This window comes from Geospiza fortis, unplaced genomic scaffold (assembly GCF_000277835.1).
Source record: "Geospiza fortis unplaced genomic scaffold, GeoFor_1.0 scaffold289, whole genome shotgun sequence".
Taxonomy (NCBI): Eukaryota; Metazoa; Chordata; class Aves; order Passeriformes; family Thraupidae; genus Geospiza; species Geospiza fortis.
The window spans coordinates 470,844-495,093 of NW_005054478.1; the positions used below are offsets into that span (position 1 = coordinate 470,844).

Genomic DNA, 24,250 nt, shown 5'->3' on the forward strand with positions numbered 1-24,250 from the left:
GAGAAAGGAAAGCTGCCTTAAGGGAAATAAACTTTCCACGCACCACAGTATTCACTGGGTTATATGGACAGACTGCAGAGCTACTGGGCTGGGAAAGGAATTCTGCACAGAGCCCAGGACATCCCCTCCTGGACATTCCCCAAAGGTCACTCAGAAGTTTGACCTGCAGCACCTCTTCCAACACAGCTAGAGCTGGTGTGAGCCCGGAGCGGGAGCTGGAGTCCGGCCTTGTGTGACCAGTTAAGAGCAGCCAGAGTTGTCCCTTGGGATGGCCAGCGGCTCCTGCCTTCCTAACATTTGATCCCAGTTTTCAAAAAAAAAAAATTATAAAAGTGTAGGTGTAGGTGTATTTATAACGGAAGGTGTCTGTTTGTCTAAACCTCACCCCTTTCTCTCGTATCCTCTGGAAGAGCTCAAGGATCTCCACGTGTTCCTCGGCAGCAAGGGCTGCCAGCCAGCAGGCTGGGAAGTCACCTGAGCCGCAATCTAGCTCTCCATGCCCACCAGTGTGAGGGTAGATTTTACACAACCATTTTCCTTAAAAATATCTCACAACTTTTAAAAATCCTAAACAGATGAAGGATTTATGCACCAATCCAATGGGTGAGTTCCACTTGGATTTGTTCTGAGGATTGATCGGTGCTGCAGGACGTTGGGATTTGCAGCTTACACAGCTTGCTTCCTTTGCTTCCTTCCAGTTCCAGTTTGTACATCCACTGTGGTACAAAATCTGCCTGTAGGTGACGTTATCTTGGCTTATTTGATACACATTTTCCAAAGGCTGGACGTATTCACATTTTGGTGCTTCTGATGTGTAGTCAAAGGAAAATACCCCACTGCAGTTAGTCTGATAACTCAATATCAGAGTCCTCTGATTTGACTTTGGCAAGTTCTTCGTGTACCTCCCTCACCATAAGAATCCTTGTTAACATGATGTCCAAGGTTCCTGGGTCTATTGGCAATGTGGAATACCATATGGGGCTGTTGGGAACACAGGAGCGCTCGGGCTGCAGGTAGAACACATCACTCCTCTGCTTCACACTTTCAGAACTGCCAAGGCAAAGGAAACAAGGTTTAGGATGCATTTACAATCTTACCAACAGTTTAACAGAGAGTCAGCAAAGAAATCAAAGTTACATTGGCATGGCAGCTCGGTCTCCCCCTTCTTAAGTGGGAACAGTTAAGTTGTTTCCAGATCACTCAGCATTAGTTGCTTATAAAGAAACAAAGAAAATCAAAGTAACTTCTTTACAGCAGTGGTTCTTCAGCGTCAGCTAATTAATGGTAAGAGTGATAAATGCATTTCACATGCAATCTCTGAGTGAAACTGGTTCTGGGATTCCAGAATTGTTGCATAATGTGGACAAGTGGAAATGGCCTTAAGGCTTAGACTGGATATCAGTGAAAATTTCTTCACTGAAAGGGTTGTCCAGCCCTGGCCCAGCTGCCCAGCGCAGTGGTGGAGTCCCTGTCCCTGGAGGGATTTAACAGCCATGTGGATGTGGCACTCGGGGACATGGGTTGTAGTGCCCTTGGCAGTGCTGGGGGAACAGCTGAATTTGATGAGCTTAAGGACTTTTTGAACCTAAATCATTCTAAGGAGGTGTTTAAGAGTGAGTAAAACCAAATCCCAGCTTGCCTGGCCATGCTGCAATGCTGAGCCCATCCGCCTGAAAGCCTGACTGACTCCAAGGCAGCTTCCAGGCTCTGGTAGGGTTCTAAATCCCTCCTGCCTGGTTTTGGGATAAAACACCAAAACAGCAAAGGGAATTTGTACTGCTGCCTGCACCACTGCACAGGCTCAGCTATGAAATATGATGGGGAGCAGGAAAATGCTTCCCCAGCCCAAGAACAACTAAAAGCTTCTAATAATGTGCCAGTGAAGACAAGGTAAGTAAGAAGAGGGAAAGGAAGAATCTGGACAGCTGCATGCCTGCCTCTGCCTCAGGAATGGGATATTTGTAGTAAGCTCAGTAGGTACATTTCTGAGGGTGATTTATCTGAGTTTCAGCTGACACTAATGAGATACTGTTTCATTTTACATGTGTATTTCCTTTGAAGAGAGAAGAACATCACCTTCCACATGCTCAAGGATCTAACTGAAGTTTCTATATAAACAGGAGAGAAAAATGATCTATATCTCTGTCCTTGCTATAGTCTCCTTCCTAACTCCTAAACACAAGTTAATCTCACATCTCAGCAGGCAAAATTTATCAGGAGTTTTACCTAATTCACTCTTCTCCTATACTCTTTCAGAGGGAACATGAAGTTCCTTGGGTATTAGTTATAATCTCCTCACAACAAGGATGGTGTATGGGAATTAAAGGAGATGAGAATGCCATGAGCACTGTAGTAATGTCTCACATTTATATCAAAGAATTTATTTATTTAAAGAATATACTTCTCTCTGTAACTCTGTTCTTGACTCAACACGAGTAACAAACAAAATAAAAAGCTGTTTGGGGGTCTCAGAGCAGTGCTGCTGTTGGAATTCCTGTTGTATTCCCACTGAGAGATTGGGAAAGCACAGGCACAGAAGGTCTGAGTGGGCTTTTGCCCAAATGCCTGTTCTAATCCACACACAGACCAAAACTCAAGTTCTGTCACTCACCATTTTGATAAGTAGAATTCATAAAGTCGGACTGGGCACCGGAGGGGATTATCTGTGTTTTCAGCCATTTCCACTGCTGTGGGAACCTCCTCATCTTCACTGCGTTTCCTCTTGCCTACTGATAATTTATCTGGATACACAAAAATGGCATCACAGAAGTTCAGTGAAAAGCAGCACCTTCAGAAACAAGGCCTGGTGTCTCAGCCCAGCACCCAGTGGTGACTCTGCATCACCCAAATCCACTCCTTGAACTGGTTCTGTCACGTGTCACCATCCAACCACGGTCACCTGTGTGATCTGCTGGGTGGGCAAGGACTGCACATCCTACAGGCCAGGTCCACAGCCCATTCCTCATCTAGAAAACCCACAAGAACTAGCAGGAAAACATGGAGGATACAATTTTACTTATTAAAGTCAAATTCATGTAATGCACTAGAGCTATGAACTGAAGAAGCCAAAAGGATCAAAGGCTTCCCCTTCCCAAGTGCTAAAATTAATTGAGAACAAAAATCTGTGTGTCTTTGCCTCTAAAGGCAAGCCCCATATTGTTGTCCTCCACTGGGGCTGCCTGGTCTGTTTCCCACACAGACCCAGGATAAATATGGGAATTAAAATGGCACAAGAAAGGTCTGGACCTGCAAAATTCAAGATTGTGAAGTGCTGAGAAAAGGACTTCAGAAAAGGCCTTTAACTCTTGCAGTATTAATAGAGCTTTATGCAAGCTGAGGATGTTATGAAAGACTATTAAACAAATTTGCAGCCAAATCTGTGACACTTTTGTAAGTTTTTCCTGGGTGTCTTGGCTCTTTGAGAATTTCTCTTTAAAGAGGTGAAAAATACTGCAAATGTATTCAGGATAGCAGCATATGCTTAGCTCTGCTTACTGCAGAACATATTTCTCCCCAGACATTTTTAAAAGAGAAGCAGACAATACAAAATCATAGAATTCTCTGATTCTGTAATTCAGACCACACAAATGTGACTGCCCAAACACCAATGATCAGAGAGCACTCACCTGATTCTACCTCTTGTTTTTGAAAGGGTGGGAAAAAACGTAAATATGTCATCTTAGTATTATACTTCAGAGTTCGGGTGCGCCTCATAACATGGGCAAAGGACAGTTTCAGGTGCTCACTGACATTCTTTAGTTGGAAATATTTGGTGTTGAAGAACAGAAGAGTGTTCAACAAAACGATGGGGGAATATGCACCCAGCTGCTTACATTCCCACAAGTGTTCCTCTTCAATTCTTGAGAACATATAACCTACAAAGAATGGGTAAAGAAAAAAGAAAATAGTTATTTATGCATATAAATCCTTTTTCAGCTAACCTCTATTAATGAACCACGTATCAAGTCAAATTCACACCTATCATCAGCAAGTGTAATCCAATAAAACCAGAATATTGCATGCACAAACATAAGAGGGAGCATGGAGAACCAAGCTGTGGAACAGCATGATCTTCCAATACCTGAAGAGAAGGATAAAAAGCAACTGCAGACACCAGCAGGTTCTCACTAAGTTCTAATTTCACTGTATTAAACCACAGTTAGCCAACTGCAACATGTAATTCCTACAATGTGAAGTATGAGTTTAAAATGTCCCATTTTATGTATAAATAGCCCATTGTGATTATCCTAAATCAGGAAAGGGACATGTGGGGGCTTAGAAGAAATTTGTTGTAAAAAATGTCACCGTGCACAGCAAACTATAGGTAATTGGATTATTTCTGTATGAAATAAAAAGTTCATTTTTCTAAATGAAAAGGCAGTTGTGGAGTTGCCAACCTTACTCAAATTTCACTGATACTCTAAAGATTTTGTGTGCTCATAGGGCTGGTGTTCAGTTTTATAAACCACATAATCAGGCTTGAAAACCAAATAAAAGTATCTGCAGAATTTGGGAAGTCTTAATTTGGAGTTGAGACAAGGTTCCAATGATTTGCTAATGGGATCCCCAAACTCTGCAGGAGTTTTTCCAGCACTGATAGGGAAATACCAGTGCAACTATACACAGATTTTGCAGTACCTCATCTCAAATACAGAATTAAATTCTGGCTACTTGTATTTAAAAAAAGAGCTAAAACTTGAGGGAAGAAGAAAACTAATGTGCTGAGTGCCAGAATGGGAATCCTTTCTTTCAAAGGATTGATCAGAGTCAAAGATACATTTAAGTGTAATCATAACTGGTAGAAACAGACATAAAATCCATGGTGTAGAGAGGGGAGACTAATGTGAGAGCCTCAGATCACATTCTCTTCCTGGCCCTGAGAAAATATTAATTTATGATACAGCTTTGTCATGCAGCTACATAAAACAAAAGAATTGTCCTACCATTTGGAAGAATTGTAGGTTCCCAGATTTTCAAAAGTTTTGTAAGTTCAATCATAAACCTGGAATAGGGCTCGGTGAAAATGTTATCTATTCTACCATTCTCAAACAGGTACTACAAGAGAAAAAAACAGGAAGAAAAACAGTTTATGATTATATAACATTGTAGAGAAGATACAGCACATCAAATTCTTTTCCTTTCTTATGTCCCAGGGGCTTATGGGGCCAAACACTTTGGTGAAATCTCCAGTAAAACAGTAAATCAAATTTCCTGCAGGGACTGGGACCCCTCCAGTATGAAAGGAGAGATCTCAGCAAGACCTGTGGTTAATATTTCAAGCTCTAGAGCTGTTTTCTGCAAAATCATCTTCCTCTAAATATTTTTGAAAGAGTCTGCCTATAAAAACCAGAACAGTTATTAAGAATTTTTCTGTTGAAATGAACATTGCATGTTAATACCTCCTGATAAGAGACACAGGCTGCTGAAATTGCTCAACTTGCAGCACCAAGGAAGAAAAATTCCTTAAACTTTTCAAGGAACAGTTTAAAAAAGTTTTCTAAAAGGAGTTTGTATCAATAAATAAGTCAAAACTGTGACACAAAAATCGCTGATACTCTGAGAACTTATCAATGGCCCTTTGAATTTTAACTCTTTCTACACTTTGTCCAAGCATAGTAAGGAAAAAAAAATAAGATAATTCCATGTCTAATTAAATAGGTTTTATGTCAAAATAGCTTTTGACTCTTTATCTCAAAATGACTGTTTCAGAACAGGACCAAGCAGGCTCTTCTGAAGGAAACAGAAATGTACTGAACATGGAGTTTTAAACACAAATTAGCATTATTCTAAATTTGTACTGCTACTGTTGCAAGGCTGATAATAAGGACTTTACATTATTCTTAGTATTTACTAAGTACAATGCAGTTATTCCCAGTGTATTTTCTCTGTAAATATTGCCAGCACAACAGGTATCTGTCTTGTCACTGAGAATCCTTCCTGGGCAACCCCTTCCACATAAAGTTATATACTGGAAGAGCTCTGTGCAATTATTTTAGATCTAAACCATTCCATCTTAAACCAAGGATTTCTGAGGAACAAATCTTTCCTAAACATGAAAAATGATCCAAAAAGTTGCAAATCCAAGTACTTTTGTCTAGGTAGAAACACTGAGCCCTAACATCACACCCCTATAAAAGGACAGAAGAACTTGGTCACTGTGACCATAAGAAAGTCCAGAAAAATGGGTCATATGTGAGACTAAAGCAAACAATGAAATTCTTGCCTCCTCTATAAAGCCCAAGCTGCTCTGTGGGACTGTGGATGTCCCATAAGTGACCAGAGCAGTTCTGTATGTTCTCAGCAGTGCCCCAATCCCAGAGTTACCTGCTGAATTCCAAGGCACAAGTATAAGATGCTGTCAGGGTCGTATTTTTCTCCGTTTGGTCTCCGCACCTCTTGAATAAACTGGCACAAACCAAAACTCAGCTCAGCAAATGTGCATGAGAGAATGTCCTCCTTGAGCTTCACAGGATGAACTGGGGTCAAAGAAATGATCAGAAAAATCAATTCAGCACATTAAATCTTCCCACTTTCCTTATTATTTCATGTAGGCAGAACTCCTAATTTCCTGTCTCATACATGCAAAACTCTGTGGTATCTAATCCTAATTTTCACCTGCACAATGAATCAAGCCAAGTGCTCTTCAACTAAATATTTCTGTTTCCACTCAGAGACAAATTTACCTGAAAACTTCAGGTCCCCTTGTTCCTCCTGTGCATTTTTCCATTGGACCCAGTTTTTCCAGGCATTTACCCCATACATGTATTTTAGGGTCATCCCAGAAACAGAGCAGCCAGGGTAGGAGCCCTGCATCAGACTCCGGGGCTCCACAGCAACCACAGACTTCTTCCGTCCCTACAGGAAAACAAAGACACCCAGAAAAAGCAGCATTTCATCAGCTCCTCATCCATGGATGGTTAGATTAGGGCACATGATGTGGTTATTTCAAAATGGAAGGGATTTGTGCTGCAGAAGTAATTCCTTACCCTTCTTTTTGGCTGGGGGAAGCCGTCCCTGTGTCTCCGTCTCGCCCGTGAACGTGAATGCAAACCCGGTCCTTTACTGAGAGGGTCAAATGAGTCTGGAGTCAAATCAACACCATGAAGAGTTTAATCACATGATTAAGCAGCCCAGGTAGAAGTGTCACTGTCACTGAGATACTATGGAACACCTTACAGCTGACAATCACACCTGTATATTCAAGTAATCCTGACATTTGACTAATTTAGCAATCCGTGCGTTTGCTTTATACACGTATCTGTGTATAAAGATGGTAAATTCTCAGCAGGACAAAAAAAACCCCCAAACAGTGGGTGTATTTATTCAGGCAAATATCTTAGCAACCACTCCACATGGATTATACCCATGGATTATATTCAGAAATGATGAATTCAAAGGAGGTAAGCAAGAACTTCCTGCTACTCCTGTCAGGGATTCTGCAGAGTGCTGTCTTTAAAGACAGCAGTAATATTCTAAAAATAGTAATATTTTGTAGATGTGATCAACCATTGCAGCTTTAAACATCCACTGTCACTACATGAAAATGCACAAGCAGGCTGCTGGGACAATGTTAATACAGAAAATTGTGTGTGCTTTTATAAAACAATGAGTTTTTCTTCACATGACACTGACCTGATGGGAAATCTGCCTCCAGATCCTGTTCCACATCACCTTTGGAGAACTGCTTGAGCTCTGGATCAGGCTCTGGCAGGGCATTGGATCGTAAGGTGTAGTGATTCAACTCCTCCTCCCAGCTGTGAGGAGTGGACACTGCTTCTGATTCCAGATCTCCACTGTACGTGCTGCCCTGGTCTGCAACGAGAGGGACCACAGGGACCATGTGCTACAGGAAAGGCAGAACCAGGAGTTTGCAAGAAAAGATGCAGCAGGATCAAAATCCATTTGTAAAATAAAGAAATCTGACTGACCTTTCTCAAATATCTTGGGGTCCAGGAAGAGCTCATGTTCGGATGTTTGAGATCCTTTGGAAAAAGAAGGAAATCTGTATCTACACATGGCTGACAGTTTGCACAACTAATATAAAATACTTTGAACAGCAAAATCTATGTAATTAGGTCATAATATGAACACACATGCTGTGCCTTCTCCTCCACTGGAGCTCTCCTAGCAGCTTTCTACCTTGGTCATGCTATTGCAGGAGAAACAGAAATCACAACTAACTTAGGTTTGCTTTTCCAAAGGCTTCCATCCCTCTCTGTTTGTTATTTGAGTCATCTGTAGACCGGTAGGATATTTTGTTTATCTCTTTCCAGCTTGTTTCACTTTCATTACATGGATTGGTCGCTCTCCAACAAACTCTGACCTGCCTCACCGTCCATACAAAGCCTGATAGGAAAATTTTCTTTTAAGGCAGCTGCTCTGTCTTCTTGATTTTGATTCTTCCTTCTAACACATGATGTACTGATCTGGACGTTTCTACCTGTGGTAACCTGTCCCTGTCACCACAAGTCAAATCAGCCTGTAGAATCAGGGAAAGGGAAATTCTGTGGTGAGAGGTCCTTCACCTCATTGCATTTCATATCCTTTTTAAAACCACCACCTACCACCATGAGAGTGTGTTTTGTCTCTCTCTGCATCTTCTGCAATCATTTCTGCCATCTGAAGGAGATCAGCTTCAAATGGATTAATGGAAATCTTCTCCTTGTTTTCCTGAATGTTTTCAATGATCTTATCAGCATTATCCGGGGTGGTTGGGATGAGCATGGGAACTGGTACCTATGGAACATGTGGAAAATATCAGAACATACTTAGGGGTGAAGGGAAACAGCAAATACACCTCAGGATGTCCCTCCCATTTAACTTATATATATTTTAGAACTACTAAAATGAAGTTAAAAATAACTCCAGACTGGACAGCTCTGTACCCTCCCTACAATTTGGTAGTTTTGTGTGATAATGTTTAACCAAATATGATGTAATAAGGAAGGAAATGGACTCCAAATACTTGCAGGAGCAGACACAGCACCCAGTGACACAGTGCTGGGTGTGCTGGATGCAAAACAAGCCTGCAAACCACTGCCTTCTGTAGTGAACTGCAGCATAACTTACAGGTACTGGCATCCCCAGGGGAACTGGTGTGTACTGGGTGTAGAGGTGGAGGGGCACTGGCACAAACACTGGTACAGGAACAGGTACCACAATGATCTGGGGTTGAGCAGGTGCTTCTTCTCCTTCTGTTATAACAAAAACAGAACAGACCAAAAATTGATGGACAACAACCTGAAAACTAGTTAAGGTTTAATTATACATTCAAAAATACTCTCTGTTACATAAATCATGTATTACTCTCTCAACTGCAGTACAGACAATTCCAACAGGGGTAGGAGATCACACACCCACCTGTCTGGCATTCTTTGTTTTGTGTGTGAGGTTTGCAGGAGGTGGCTTTAGTCTGGGTGATTGGCTTACACAATAAAGCTTTGTTTTTCAGAAGCCTGGGTGGTTTTGATGATGGGAGCTTTAGGGCATCTGTCTGGGTACTTGCCTGTTTGGAAAACACAAATGGGGGTCGAGTCAGTATTGGTTTGAAAGAAAACATAAGACTAGAGTTTGTTCTATATTAGGGGAAGCTAAACAATTTAAAACTGTATTTGCTGATAAAAATGATCATTTAAATACTACTGCAAAATAAGCTTGCTTATTTGGTGCTTTCTGGTCTCCATCTTAATTTAATTTGATTCAACAATAATGTTGTTTAAAGCTAATTTTGCTAATAAAGCTTATTTTGTTAACAGTGCAGTGAACAAATCTGCAGGAATATTTGGTTTTTGTCATCAAATAACTGCTATAAACTTTTGACCTTGGAATTTTACTGATGGCAGAGATATAAAGAGGAATTATGTTAAGATACTTTTGATGACTAAAGTCTGGCTGATACAGACACCGATAAAACTGAGCAAACTAATGTGAAACCACTGAAAACAAATAAATGTAAAAAAGGAACAGCAATGCTGGCAGCAGCAGTATCATTTCCTGATACACACAGACTGACTGTTCATGCTTGTACTAATGTCCTGCTAACTGTAATTTTCAGTCATGCATTCAAATAACAGGATCTATCTCAAGAGGGAAAACTCATACTCTAATTGATAAGTGACACTCCAGCTAAAAGCAAAGCTGTCAGTCTTCCAGAACCTAAAGCTACATAAAAGCAGCTCTGTATTTTAGGAGAGCTGCTAGATGTTGCACCACACACCCCAAAGAGCTCAGGAAGATGAAGTCTCTGAGTTATCCCTAGATAAGTGGTGACAGTGGTTCCCCACAGCTCTGTTACCACACTGCCAGGGAGTGGGGAAGGAAAATGAAGCTGCAGGAGCTTGGTCATGCCAGTCCCAGCAGCCCAGGCTGGTCCTTTTGCTATCCAATCCCACTTCTGGGCACAAAAGGCAGCCTCAAGTGCAGAAACCACACACAAATTACTTGGGAACCACAGACACCTCAAGAGCTACAATCTGCCTTAAAATATCCAATCTGTCAGTGGACACAAGACTTTTGTAACATCTAAGTTATATCCATTTTCAAAAAAGCATCTGCAAGCTGGATGAATTTTAAATCCTCATCAAAAATTAGTTATGAAATGATAGTGCCAAATTCTTGGATACTTTACTTGTTATTGATACAGTCTGAAAACTGAAAAAAGTCTCTTGTAAAACTTACATCTCCTATTGTTTTTGCTGTCACAGTAGGGACTGCACCTGTGAAGGAAAAAAACCCATAAAATAACATGTCTACTTATCATCAAGAACAATAATCCATATTCTGCCAAGGTCAAAAAAAAAAAGAATTCCAATTAAAACTCATTCCCTGATGTATGTACATAAATTTAAGTCATTATTTATCCCTAGATAAAGGAAGGACAAAAGCAATCATCTGCAGTGATGTGAAGCATAATGAAGAAGTGGCCGTTGTTCTCAGTAAAATCCCTGAGCAAATATAAATGTTCAGGAATAGAGATGTAAAAGTACAGGCATGGTATTCAGCTGCCTTACCCTGTAAAACATTGTTGGAGTTAACAGTAGGCTGGGCAGCTGGGGTGCTTGCAAGGGACACCACGTTTGCTATGACAGGGGTTGAGTCCTTTCTTAAAGAAGGAGGGCCTGAGGAGGAGGCTGGTGCCATGGAAAGGTTTGCTGGACACAGTGGACAGAAGAAAATGAGAATAAGCAGGTAAGATAATTGAGAAAAAAAGCATTTCTGAAACAACACAAACCCTACAGATCTGTCTCCAGATGAAAGAGGCTGCTGTGTGAGAAGGGGATGTAGGTGGCAAGTTGCAGCATTTCAGTTTAAACAGGAGCTAGTTCCACAAGCAAATCAAGCAAGAAGGGAAAAGAGCTCCCACCAACGAAAACAGCAGATTGCACCGAATTGAAACAATGTGCACCATGGCCTAAAAACTGCCAGTTCATATTTTATTGGTTTTGGGTATCCTACTCTTGCAGCCACTCAATGGGAAATTATGCCCCTCTTTAGGATCAGTGATATTCCTTTTGTTTCCCTTTCTCTTCCTGTCTTTGAGGGCTTTTCATCTCTTTGTGTCTCTACAGAAACTGGTAGTTCCTGTTCCTGTGGGCTTCATTCCTACCCTCATTCCCATTCCACCTGCTCAAGGAAACAGCTACAGCACTTGTACACCTTGGGATTGATAATTCCCAAGAATAAACACTCAATGACACAGAAATGGGAAGTCTTCATATGCCTGTGGAGTGCACAGAAGTGGCTGGTTTAAGTACATATATAGGAGTCTGTATATAAAACCAGTAAGTCCACTAATTTCACCACTTGATTGTTAAAAGAATATTAACATTCTACCATATCTTCTAGGTGTTATGAAGACAAGCTAGATATTTAGCATGTCTGCATTAAATATCAGTAGATTTTACCCCAATGAAACAGGTTTTTGTTTCATGAAAGTGACTGAAAGCAAGTGCTTTTGCTTCATCTTTAAAATTTGTTTGGTACACAAAGCAATTGCATTTCACACCTACAGAAGTTTGAAATGGTCTCAAGTAAGAGTGATCTAAACCAGAGCCCACTCAACAGCAACAGAAAAGCTCCCCAGGAGAAGACAGATCTTAAAGAGTTCACTGAAGTGAATTTGCAGATAACTATCCATCTCACAACCCCACACATCAAAAGGCAACACCATCCCCAGGCTGCTTTACCTGTGTTGTTTGGGAGTGGAGGGTCAGGAGCACCTTGCTGTTTACAGAACAACAGAATACAAAGCAGATTGCAAAAATGCTTCATCTCCCCTTGCCATTTTATGGACTCATTGAGTTTACCTTGTCTCTTACAACCATCACACTTTGCCATCTAGGAAAACAGAGTGAGGGAGAAATTGAACACATTTGGAAACACCAACAAGGGGTATAGGTATGAAAACCTAGAGGATGTGAGAATATAGCTTACCTGGTAAAACAAAACAGTGAATTTAGACATGCACTCCTCTGAGCAAAATTCCTCTGTTTTCCCCCCAAAGCGATTCTGGACCAGTTTGGGGGAGGTTTGTAAACAGTAACTGCACATTTTACAGTGGTTTCCCCAGCGCTTGGACAAGTCGTGCTTATAGAGCAGTTTACAAACTAAAAGAAAACAGCAAAAATATTCTTTAATACCAATATGATAATCCCTCAGCACCCCTAATTCCTGTACTAAGTGATGTCTGTAATAATTCATTGAAACATACCATTAAAATGTACAGTGTGAACAGAATTCTGTGTTCCTAAACCTAAAAAACAGATTCCTAACTTAAAAATATTAGATTTCTTTTAGTATTACTGATAATTTTTAGGCAAAACACGTGTGACTTGATTTCTCTGAGGCAGGGTTTTGCCCTTTCTTACCTTCACTACAGAATGTTTTATCTACGCCTGAGACTCTCACTGTCTCCTTGATAATTTTCTCAAACCTGCAGTATTCACACAAAGCCATCATATTGCCCTTCTTCTTATATTCATCACAGCAGGTCTTCCCACAGAACTGGAACATTTTACCCTGCAACACAGCCAGAATGTTTTGGTTTCAGTGTTTGAATGAGTCACATCCCAGATAATACATTTAAATTGTTAATAGAAACGCAGAAGAGTATTTATACCCTTAGAAATCAGCAACAGAGCACTGGCAGATGATTCTCCCCATTTAGCTTTATAATAAAGCAAAATTTCTTGCAGAAAGCCCTCACCAATGGTCTTTGTCCTTGGATTAAAAGGTACAAGACACAGGGATGTGTTTATTTAGACAGGCAATTGTTTGGTTTGGGGTTTTTTTTGGAGTCCTTTTTTTTCTGGTTTTAAGACCATAGAGATAGTATCAGTATTAATTTGACATTGGTTAAACCAAATCAGTTTCAAAACCCTTCATAGCAGTTCTGTGCAAGCAACAAAGCAGTACTGACAGACCAATGCACATAAACTACAATTTTTTGAGTTTCTGTTGTGAAAAAAGAGCTTTGAAAGCCCTGATCTTTATTACCTTGTAGTCAAGCAGTTCTGGTTTGGTGGCAAATGATCTGTTACAGTGCTGACACTTGATTTTCACAACAGAACGGGTAAAGGTGACCTGCTGGCACTGGGCAGCCAACCTCTGGAGCCCTGCTGCAGCTGGGCTGCTCGTGGAGCTGGGGGACACAGTTGAGGTGGTGCCAGTGGCTGAGACTGTCCCCGAGGAGATGCTCACAATGACCTGGCCCTGAGACAGGGGCACCACCGAGGAGTTCAGTCCTGTAGGTTTGTTGAACAGATTCTGTGGGAAAGCAAAATAAATAGGCTTTACTTTACAGGGTTACATCTTACACCTGGGTATTTCCACCATCAATTTAGCATTCTGTTAATTCAGCTAAAAAGAAATCCTAGATGTCACACCTGAAAAGCTACTACACAATTGTAGCTGCAAAAATTTCGTATGCTCCCATCTGACATAGCCAAGTGATACTGAGGGTTTGCTGAGGTTTTACAGCTGTTGCACTGAACTTGAACACCTGAGGGTGAAACAGAGAAGAAAAAGTGATTTATGCAACATCAAGTTGTATTGCAGCTAATTTTGCACCGTGCATACAAAAACAGAGTCTGAGTGATGAGCCAAGGCACAGACAGAAGCCCACGATGATGTTTCCACAGATTCAGAAGCAGACACTGCAGCTGCTGTGCCTGTTGCTTGCCAGAAATTTAATTAATCTCCCAGTATCCCTAGGATGTCAGTAAGCATTTTTCTATTTCCACATGAAAAATAGCTGAAAATGTTTGCCTAGCTCCATGCAACATTGGGCAGAGGTAATAAAGCTGATCACCCCAGGGAACAAGGGCCAGGAGAGACCCAGCAGTGGGATGGCACATGTCCACACAAGAGGTTTCTCTAGCTGGAAAACCCATCAGCTGCACTTGCAAGACCAAAAATAAAATAGATTTAAGATTGGTTATCATGTGGAGTTCCCTAAAACCAAAACTGAAATAGCTGTACTGTCACTGCTACATTTATCTACAATAGAATGTCCTTTCATTCCCATCTCAGCATTTAAAAAACCACTTTCCACCCTCCCTAAAAAAGAATATCAGCCTTAACTTTCAAGACAAATAAAGTTGGGACATAAGCCACAGGAAATTAAGTTTCCATAGGAGTAAAAGGATAAGCTTACCTGAAGAAGTGACCATTTTTACTCTGTATGCTGACAAACAGTTAACAGAACAAAACAGTTCCGTCTTCCCCAAGTTATTTGTGCCCTCCACCATCTCAGCTGAAGATCTCAGAGATTTACACAGTGTGCAGGGTGTAATTTTAGCTGACTTCTGTGGAAACAGGGAAATCGCTTATTCATTTGAAACTTGGCATTTTTTATTAAGCTGGAAATGGTCACTAATATATAAAATATTTATAAAATGTGCTGGTGTGCTTGAAACAGAGCTTGTTTCATAGCTGTGTTATTTATGGTGCAGATTCATTGATCTGAGCTGTGGTTTGAACACCTTCCCAGGCCACTTTAACCAGTACCAGGCTGTCTGGGTACTAGCACAGATCAGCACCTTGTATCAGACAACTTCCAACATCTTGCTGAGGGGATTGACATTTTGCTTATGGTTTTTAATCTATCAGCTGTGGAGATAAACAATATTCCCACTGAAGAGATGAGGAAACAAGGAACAGGGAGAAGCAGGTCCCCTGATGATGTTTGATAGCAAAATGGGAAAGAGATCCTTAACCTAGTAATAATCACAGCTTTCAGTGTGTGGTCTACAAACTTCTTTTGAAGAGAGACACAGGAAAAAGCCTGATTTTCATAGACACATTTTCTGTGTTTAAGATTTTTTTAAGGTCTTTAAGTTTGGAAAAAACTTTGAGAATTAATGCACCAGATTATTTTAATATGACAGCCTTAAAAATGCACTTTGTTCTATCACCAGCTATTCCAGCTCTTCACAGGACAGAACAGAATACAAGCTTTTAGGGATTTTAAAACACCCACAAACCTCCAGAAACTATCAGAATGTACCTGACAATTGAGCTGAATACTGTTTAAAAATCAATTAAAAATAGATTTGACTTAACCTTATAAGCTTTGAACATACTGTATTTTCAAGAGAATTATCACATATGGGGTTTTGATGTGTGATAAAAAAGCAGCAGGAAAATGTTTCCAGCTTATTTAATTTTATGTCCAGATTTGTTTCAGAGGACAACTAATTCTGAAGGCAATTTTCTGGATGAAATACATTTACCATAATTTTTTTTTTCAATTCATTAGGCCTTTCTTGACCTAAGTGGCCTGGATAATGGCACAGCAGTCAAGTCATAAAATGAAGTTCCATTATTTTATCAGAGGGCAATTTTTCCTAAAGTAATTGCATTAGAATAAATAATTCAAAAATAAGTGAGCTATTATAATAAATTAAGGTTCTCTTAAATGCTCAGGTCTTCAATAATAAAAAATAAATATGATAAGTTTAAAAGTTAAAATCATAATTATCAACTAATTATTACTTTTCCTTTCCACTTAATTCAAAGGCTACAATTTAATAAAGAATACTCTTTAAGGAGCATCTCAAGGCTAAAAACAGCAACAGGAGGTTGCTGCTAGGGAGTCCCATAGTGTCTTCTCCCACACTGGAGTTGTTTGGTAGCTGGTCCAGTGGTGAGAACAAAACAGAGCAACACATTTGGGCAAAGATTAAGCAGCAAAATATCATCCCTGGAAGTGTTCAAAACCCACTTTGACCTGTGACACTTTGTGATATGGTTTAGTGGGCATTGGGTATTTTGTTGAACGATGGACTTGATGATCTTGGAGGGCTTTTCCAACCTTAATGATTCTGTTTTTCTTGAAATGACAAAAGCAGTTACCTTAAACCAATACAGTAACTGAAATAATCAACCAGTAAATTGGGAGTTTCTTAAAACACCTAAAATGTAGTAAAAGATTAGATGGATTCTATTTTTAGTATTTTGTCCAAATACAGAATCATGGAATCCCAGAATGTTTTGGGTTGGAAGGGACCTTAAAGCTCATCCTGTTCCACTCCCTGCCATGGCCAGGGACACTTTTCACTATCCCAGGTTGCTCCAAGCCCTGTCCAACCTGGCCTTGGACACTTCCAGGGATGGAGCAGCCACAGTTTCTCAGGGCAGCCTGTGCCAGGACCTCCCCACCCTCATAGAGAAGAATTTCTTCTCAAAGTCCATCTAAGCCTGAAATTTCTTCCCAATGTCCATCTAAGCCTGCCCTCTGGCAGTGGGAATCCATTCCCCCCTTTCCCCATCACATGTACCTGCTTGTAACCTGTCACACATATGGAACTGCAGAATTTTTTGGACTGTCCCTCTATCTGCAGGACGTGACACTGGCCAGAGCCACTGTAGCAGTATCCCCCACAATATTCACAGCAGTTCATGGTCAGGTTGTTGGCCGAGCGGAACTGGGAGAAACAGGCGTCGCTGCAGAGCTTGTGCACCACGTTCTGGTAATTCACCTCGTGCCTGATCTGCAAGAAAAGGAATATACAGCAAGGACAGGAAGAATTTCTGTGGTCATCTCTGAGACAGCAAAAGTTGTGCTGAGCTAAAGAAACTTAAAGAAGGAAAATGGAAATTACCACTGCATTCTTCTGGCACATGCTGCACTTGCTGGAAATGCTGTTGGTGTGGATAGTGACGATGGGTTTCCTTTTCAGTTCATATGTGGACAGACAAGACTGGCTGCAGAAATCCTTACTGAAGTCTGTGTTGTCAAACTGGGCAGTGATTACATCCTTTGGATTTAGAATTTCTCTGTGGAAAAACAAAAACAAACACAGAGATAAAGGATTAATGTGGTTTTCATGTCAACTTGCTATTCTTGCTTATTCTGGAGACTAAACATTCTCCAGGAGAGGATGGATCCATTTAATTGAAACCTTGAATACATTAATTCACCCATGTTTTACTTCATTTTAGGGATTCATAAATCTGGTTTTCTTTAGAAGAAATAATGCATAAAATACTTTTTGAAAATGTACTCTTGTTAGTAATTTTGAGAGTGCAATGACATTTTGAAATGGCAGGCAGATGCTGGACCTTTTGAAACACAGTTTTTCATATTTGGCTCATTTAAATAAAAAAAGAGAAGATGCATTCTGCACCACAGAGGCTTTTAAATCTATGTGTGTGTAAAACCCAATTAAGGAAATGGAACTGCAAGCAGACAGACCAATTAACAAAGAACAGCATCAGCCACCAATTTTTGAAGGGAAGCATAAGAGGAGCAGCACTACCAACACAGCGAGGGGCAAAAGAACAGAACTGAAGCCTTTCATTATCTACTTGAATATCAATTATTAGTAGAACAAATGAAAGCACTGTCCTACTTTGAGCAGCTTGAGCAGGTTTTCTTGGTAGAAGCTGGTGGGCGAGAAGCTGGAATGGTGTATCCAGTGAGGCACAGTGTGGAGCAGAAGAGCTGGGTTGAGCCTTTCCTCTGGTAGGCAGTTTGCCCCTTCTGCAGGATTTTTTTACAGCCAGAACAGGAAACCCGAACAGCTGTGCTTGGAACTGAGGGTAGCATTTTACTCATGCCAGAGGATGCCACAGCAGGCTGGAAACCTGATGACAGCTGTGGAACTGAAAAAAAAAAACCACAGAGAGAAAACACAGAGTAAGTGTTACAGATCCATTACAAAGAACTCACTGGCGTGCAGGGGCAGGCACAAGGCTCATGGCTTTATTTGGGTTGTCAGGGTCTAGAGGAGAATCAAACAGCAGATGAACTCTCCACAAATACATGCCCTGTGCTGGTTTTCTGCATAGCAGATTTTTATAATTACTCTGAAGATAGAGAACGCACTTTTAACATCCCTTTCATGGAATCATAGAATAGTCTAGATGGGAAAGGACTTTAAAGATCATCCCATTCCACCCCCTGGCAGGAGCAGGGACATCTTCCACTATCCCAAGTTGCTCCAAGCCCCAATGTCCAACCTGGCCTTGGACACTTCCAGGGATCCAGGGGCAGCCACAGCTGCTCTGGGCAACCTATGCCAGGGTCTCTCTACTTTCACAGGGGAACAATTGTTTTCTAAGATCTAATATAAACCAGCCCTCCTTCAGCTTAAGACTGTTTAACACATTCAGTTCTCCTATACATTTTACATTCAATTTTCCTATGCCTCAAAACCACAATTATTTTATAATCTCAATTTCATTCTCTCTAAACCAAACTAGTTCTTCATTCCTACTGGGATCAGACACAGCGAACGAAATGTAGAGTGACCTGCAAGACTATTTGCAAAGGTGACACATTTTACAGATTTACATGAAATTAGTCTTGCCTATTCCTTACCAAGAGGATTGCCACTGACTGAAAATACAGCACTGATTTTCAGCTCCCCTTCCTGAGATTTTGGCTGTTGGCCGTACTCCTAAAACAAAGGGAAAGGAAAAGGAGAACAAATACACACATGTAATAACAGGTTACATGATTCCATTCTTTCACAATGCTGCATTGAACCTCAGGGAAGAGTGGGTGTCCTAAGCCTGCTCCAAAGGCTGGGTGACAAGTGAGCACCACACACAGCTCCTGCTCAGAGCTCCACAGCAAACCACACCTGAGGGGGCACAAATGGACAGATGGGGCTGCCTGGTGCATCCCCCTCTCCAGCTGCACTCCAAGACACCTCAGAATTCAACCAAAGCTTAAGGAAATCTCTGCTTTCCCTTCCAACTTCTCAGCTGGAAGTGCTTTTGCCCCTGTTCTGGGAAAAAAGTTTGATCTTCACATAAAGGAGGATAGCAATGAAATAGAGCTGGTACCTTGTAGGGGAGAGTTCTGTTTTAACCAGGAGTTAGGAACTTGGAGCAGCCTAAGGTGAAGCTTTGCAGCAGAACAAGGCTGGACCATCACAGTTCCAGCTCCAGCATGAGGGGAATCACCTCACATTTGGTACAGGATGAGAAAATCCCTGGACAGCTGCTGCTGGAATAGCTGACATGCTATAAATGACTGGCTGAGTCCCCAGCAGCTATTCACACTGCCAGCACGCTTCCTGCCCCTGCTCTCCCCAGAAATCTGAGCCAGAAAGCAGCTTGGAACACTCCACATGTAAATCTTAACAGGCTGAATAACATAATCTCTTGGAACTACAGAGATGATAAGATTTAGCCTACTTCCAGTCGTTTGGGAGTAGTGAGGCATGATGTCATGTTATGACTGAGCTAAATTCACAGTTGCTGCCTGGCTGCCAGGGAAACCAATTCAGAATCACTAAGCAAAAGGAAGCTCTCCCTTCCCAGTGGCAGTGAGATGCTCCCCCAGCTTCTGCCAGCTCCCAAAATCCCACAACAACCTCCAATGAGCACGTGCTCAAACTGAGCACTCCCCTCACTCCTGTGGGAAAACTGGAAGTTTCTATACTAGACAAGCAAATTATTTCTCAACATGTCTCCCAGGAGACAGGCAGTGGTATTCCTTGACCATGTGAACCGTCAGACTGAAACAATCAAATCTCAGGTTGAGAAGCTCAGAGCTGGGTATGGGCATGCTGTGATGAGATTCTAAAGCACCATTTTTATTATTATTATTATTTAAAAATTAATCATTTGCAGACATACAGTTTTTAAGCATTTTAACTGTAATTGTATCATTAGTCAAGAATAGGAAAAGAAATGGAGGCAAATCCTGACATCAACTGTGCATGATCAAGCAGTTTCACAGCAGCTTAACAGTGAGTGCTGAAAGCCAAAAACCTTCAGCTCCAACTATTGGTTCCAGCAAGAAATGCTCTTATCTTTCAGGAAATATTAAAAAAAAAATCCATAAAGTCCCCCCCCATAGTAATTCCAATCTAAAGCAAAACAAAATGAACTCAGTTCTCCTACTTTTCCAGTATCAGGCAGAGTTGATAATCACAGGATTTTACTCCAGGAAGGAATTTTTTGAACCATACGATATTTGACATTTAAATTCTTCAAGTCTTCATTTTTACTTATTAATATGATCTTTGATAACCACAGACATCTCGCCTTGCATTCCACACAAATCCACACAGCAGATGCCATCTTGGGAGGACAAAAGAAGAGACAGATTTAACTAATCTACACGTGGTTTGACATTCTACAGGTTCATGGAAAAATAAACCCAAACAATCCCACAGAGACTGAACAAATCAGAAGGACAGTAAAATCTGAAGTTGCAAATATTTTACTTATTAAATTGAGAGTATTATGGGAAAAGAAGAAAAAGTGCTGGGAAGACAGGCCCAGAGAGCAGAGGAGATTCAGCAGAAGGACAAAGACTGATGCTAAAAACTAACACCTGCACAGGAACACCAACACTCACATGTTGGTGCAAAGGGATGCACCATTTTGGGAAGTTTTGCACACCTTTAACATATAAAATCTGACATGTAACCCAGATATGAGCAGTGAGGAGCCAGGAGTTGCAGCACAGCTCGTTCCCTGGTGTCACACAGCAAACCAGAGGCACAGAGATTGGCTGGAGCTCAGCAACCCTGGCCCCAGCACTGCTCAATCCACAGGTCAGACCTTCTCCAGATTGCAATTACTGAGTTTTACCTGTATCATCACAAAAAGTGTCAGTCTTGAATGAGAAAGTCACTTAAACACATACTTAAATTGACTTCACTGATGTGTAAGTATTTAAATATTTTGCTAAGTCCTTTAAGTGCTAATTTAAAACAAGAACAAACCACTGTGCTTGCAAAGGCAGCTTTTAAGAAGGAAGCAGCAGCAATAGCTGCTTTAATTCATATCTCTAATTGTGAGCTCTCATAAGTTATTTAACAAAATGTGATTTACAGTTTATTTCCTAGTTAGATAAAGTGTCTATGTTGCTACAGATTTAGTTACAGAAGTTTTAGAGCATTTGGCTTTGTTTCTAACGGAAAAGAAAAACATTTTCAGAGACAAGGTAACAAGACATCAAAAAGTTGAGGGGGATGGGTAATTTTTTTATAGTAGTGTAAGAGAGAAAAATCCTTCTAAACTATGTTCTTCAAGTTAAATTTCGGTCAACAAACCAAATAAATGGCTGAATTTTTGTTCAGCTTAAGCGGTCAGCTGTCAGACCAAAATGAGAAATGCAATGGGAAACTTACCTCAGAATTACCAGGCTCATCTTTAATTTTGTCTAATAGTCCCTGCTGTGGGGCCATAGCTTTAGCATATTCGTCATCCAAAGGCTCCTTCTTAATTCTAATATTTGGTGCAAAGGAATTCCCCAGCTCTTGTCCAATAGATTCCTTACTAGAAAATAGGTAGCTAGACTCCTGAAACAATAATATGAAAAAGAATTCACCCTCCTGCATCTGCCATGAGGAGTTGGGCTGCTGCCAAGGGGAGTTTGTGTTGCAGACCAAGAGATTTGGGTCCTGCCAAGGTGGGAGAAATGCTGGGCAGCAGCTGCTGCCTCAACCTCCCTGCAGCCCCCTCTCTCATCCCACCCCCAATGCTTTCCACTCCTCTGGCCAAAGCAGAAAACACCCAGCTCTGTAAGTTGGTTGTTTGGGAGTGTCTCCTGTGGATACAGCTGTTCCCTGGCTCATGTGGAAAAAAAGCAGCAGGTCAGGTGGATGCATCCAGCTGTAGGTTCGGCTCACCGGTCACTCCAACTATGCTGAACAGGAAAGCAGCTACCAAAAGATTCCTCAATCCAAAGAGAGGCTCAGGAAAATTTTACAAAATTATATGTACTGTTTAAGTAGCAAAGATGTCTAAGAGTCAGAAGATCAGTTTCCTTAACACTCAAATTTACACTCAAATACAAAATACGTATTTTGAATTATTCCAGCATATTGCTGCACTTGCAAAAGTGGTTGAAAGATCTATAGCTTACCCTGAAGTTAGTTTCTGGAGTTTGTGGCGCTAACTGCGTCCGTAATGTTTCTTCTACTTGATTATGAACTGAGGAAAACATATACATTAAATAGAAATGAATACAGGTTCCAATGCATTTCCTTTAAAACTATCAGAGTCTCATCCTGCTCCCCAACCCCAGTGTCTGACAGCACCTCACCACTATTAAACTACTCCCTTTCTCCTCCCTGTAGGTAAGGTGGTAATCCCTAAAGAGAATTGACTCTTTTTTAATTATTCTACTGAATCATTATTTTCCCATTCCAGCAAAATAGTTGCAAACTTCCGATGCAAATTCTTCATTCAGAATTTTCCACACCTCAGCAGGTTCTGAACTCCCCCGTTTTGACATTTAAAACAGAAAATACTTTTCAGAGCAACATCTTCCAGCTTTTTCTTTGCTGTTCTGTTCTTTTGCCTTTTCCCCTCTTCTTAGGAAACAGCATCTTCTGCTTTTTTAGAATATATCACTTAAAACCTTTGGATTTGCCTAGATACTGGATGCTACCATGAGCATTTATCATTCTGGTTTCAACTACTGACTACTTTACCTGATCTTTTAACTGTAGGTGCTTACAACTTTCTGAAATACATCTTATGTACAGAAACATTCTTCCCTTGACTTCAAACTGAAGTTACAAGTAGAGATACATCTGTAACTTTATTTTAAAAGATATCTTTATTGCTTCTTTATCATTGGTGCCACCTGGAAGCACTGATTTGAAGATGCTGTTGCTGAACATTTAAAGTTTAAATCTCAGAACTAAGAGCTGTGAATGTGTACAAGCAGCCAGGAGTCCCTCACGTGCTGGCTCACCCTCCCTCTGCTGAATAAGATTAAACCATGTGTTCCTGCTTGGTTATTCTTAACTCCTTCATTCACTGCTCTGCTGTAACTTTCAGAGCTTGGGAAGACAAAAATAACTGTGTGGGCAGCAAGATTATGGAGACTGTCAAATGAGAAAAGGATTTTAGGCATCTTTGCTTCTTTCCATGTTGGCTGGATGAAGTCCAAGACACAAGTATTTGAGGAAGAAGGGGAGCAGTCTCCCAGGAAAAGCAGATTTCAAGCTATGTTCTGGCTTAGTTCCTGCAGACACTAACTCCTTTCTAGCAAACCTTTCCCTGATACTATCAAATCCACACTGCTTTAAATGCCTAGAGATTAGTGAAGAATTGGTGCTTTGCTCAAAAAATCTTTACTGGCTATCAACTTAACCTAAACTTCATCACCTTTTCTTTTAAGAAGCTCCATGGTCTATAAAAAACAGTGAGAAAAACCAAAAGGAAGCTTGAATTGTCACCCAGCTTGGTTTAGGAAACCACAACAACAAAGGTTATGTTGAGGCTCTATAACAAGCCGCGGAGGATGAGACCTCCCTGACACTGCCAAGCCCTTTGCAAATCCTCCTCCTAAGACAGAGTTCATTGGATTTCAGGATTCTTCATAAAATGCACCCCTACACACAGCTCTGCGTGTTCTCTTCAACAAGGTGGTGTTTTTAATAATTAGCCCTACTGCTGATTTCTCTCTAATTCTTTCTTCCTCTTTGCTGGGCAGCCAGGTCTATGATGGCAACAGTTACCTGCTTTGTCAAGAAAACTGCTTTTCAATCTAGAATCCATATCTTTAGGGATTTTTTCCAACCGTTTTCCACGTTCTTGAAAATGTCCTTCTCTCTTCTTGTCCTTTGCTGAAAAAGTCTCTTTGCCATTATCTCGTGTTCTGCTAAAATCTTTTCGAAGTGATTTAAATACGGGGCCCTGCTCAAAGGGGGAAATGAGATCCTTCTGGATTGCATTCTGAACCTGAATTTCTTTTTCACTGTCCAGTTCATGATCTGGAACTCTCTTGCTCTCTTCCAGATGATCTTCATCATGAATTTCTGAAGAAAGA

At 40.9% G+C, this 24,250-nt stretch overlaps 1 protein-coding gene across 7 annotated transcripts in view; it reads right to left on the reverse strand.

The window, feature by feature from the left end:
* Positions 1 to 6: 6 nt before the first annotated feature.
* Positions 7 to 24,250, reverse strand: part of ZMYM4 (zinc finger MYM-type containing 4) — a 24,903-nt gene continuing 659 nt past the window's right edge. Inside the window, exons 1-27 of one of the 7 annotated variants that reach the window (XM_031063019.1) lie at positions 23,940 to 24,231; positions 22,334 to 22,401; positions 21,597 to 21,767; positions 18,824 to 18,902; positions 17,853 to 18,105; positions 17,103 to 17,277; positions 16,779 to 16,991; positions 14,654 to 14,804; positions 13,884 to 13,999; positions 13,495 to 13,764; positions 12,867 to 13,017; positions 12,433 to 12,605; positions 12,186 to 12,336; positions 11,010 to 11,150; positions 10,678 to 10,715; positions 9,361 to 9,505; positions 9,070 to 9,194; positions 8,565 to 8,736; positions 7,929 to 7,982; positions 7,633 to 7,812; positions 6,987 to 7,081; positions 6,684 to 6,855; positions 6,325 to 6,476; positions 4,944 to 5,055; positions 3,627 to 3,875; positions 2,612 to 2,741; positions 7 to 1,050 (exon numbers count right to left, since the gene is read on the reverse strand). In XM_031063019.1, coding sequence (XP_030918879.1) covers positions 843 to 1,050; positions 2,612 to 2,741; positions 3,627 to 3,875; positions 4,944 to 5,055; positions 6,325 to 6,476; positions 6,684 to 6,855; positions 6,987 to 7,081; positions 7,633 to 7,812; positions 7,929 to 7,982; positions 8,565 to 8,736; positions 9,070 to 9,194; positions 9,361 to 9,505; positions 10,678 to 10,715; positions 11,010 to 11,150; positions 12,186 to 12,336; positions 12,433 to 12,605; positions 12,867 to 13,017; positions 13,495 to 13,764; positions 13,884 to 13,999; positions 14,654 to 14,804; positions 16,779 to 16,991; positions 17,103 to 17,277; positions 17,853 to 18,105; positions 18,824 to 18,902; positions 21,597 to 21,767; positions 22,334 to 22,401; positions 23,940 to 23,979 — 3,984 coding nt within the window. In that variant the 5' untranslated portion in view covers positions 23,980 to 24,231 and the 3' untranslated portion in view covers positions 7 to 842. Of the gene's footprint in view, positions 1,051 to 2,611; positions 2,742 to 3,626; positions 3,876 to 4,943; positions 5,056 to 6,324; positions 6,477 to 6,683; positions 6,856 to 6,986; positions 7,082 to 7,632; positions 7,813 to 7,928; positions 7,983 to 8,564; positions 8,737 to 9,069; positions 9,195 to 9,360; positions 9,506 to 10,677; positions 10,716 to 11,009; positions 11,151 to 12,185; positions 12,337 to 12,432; positions 12,606 to 12,866; positions 13,018 to 13,494; positions 13,765 to 13,883; positions 14,000 to 14,653; positions 14,805 to 16,778; positions 16,992 to 17,102; positions 17,278 to 17,852; positions 18,106 to 18,823; positions 18,903 to 21,596; positions 21,768 to 22,333; positions 22,402 to 23,939; positions 24,232 to 24,250 lie in introns of those variants that run through there. The other 6 variants (XM_031063022.1, XM_031063021.1, XM_031063025.1 and 3 more) reach the window with 6 other exon arrangements.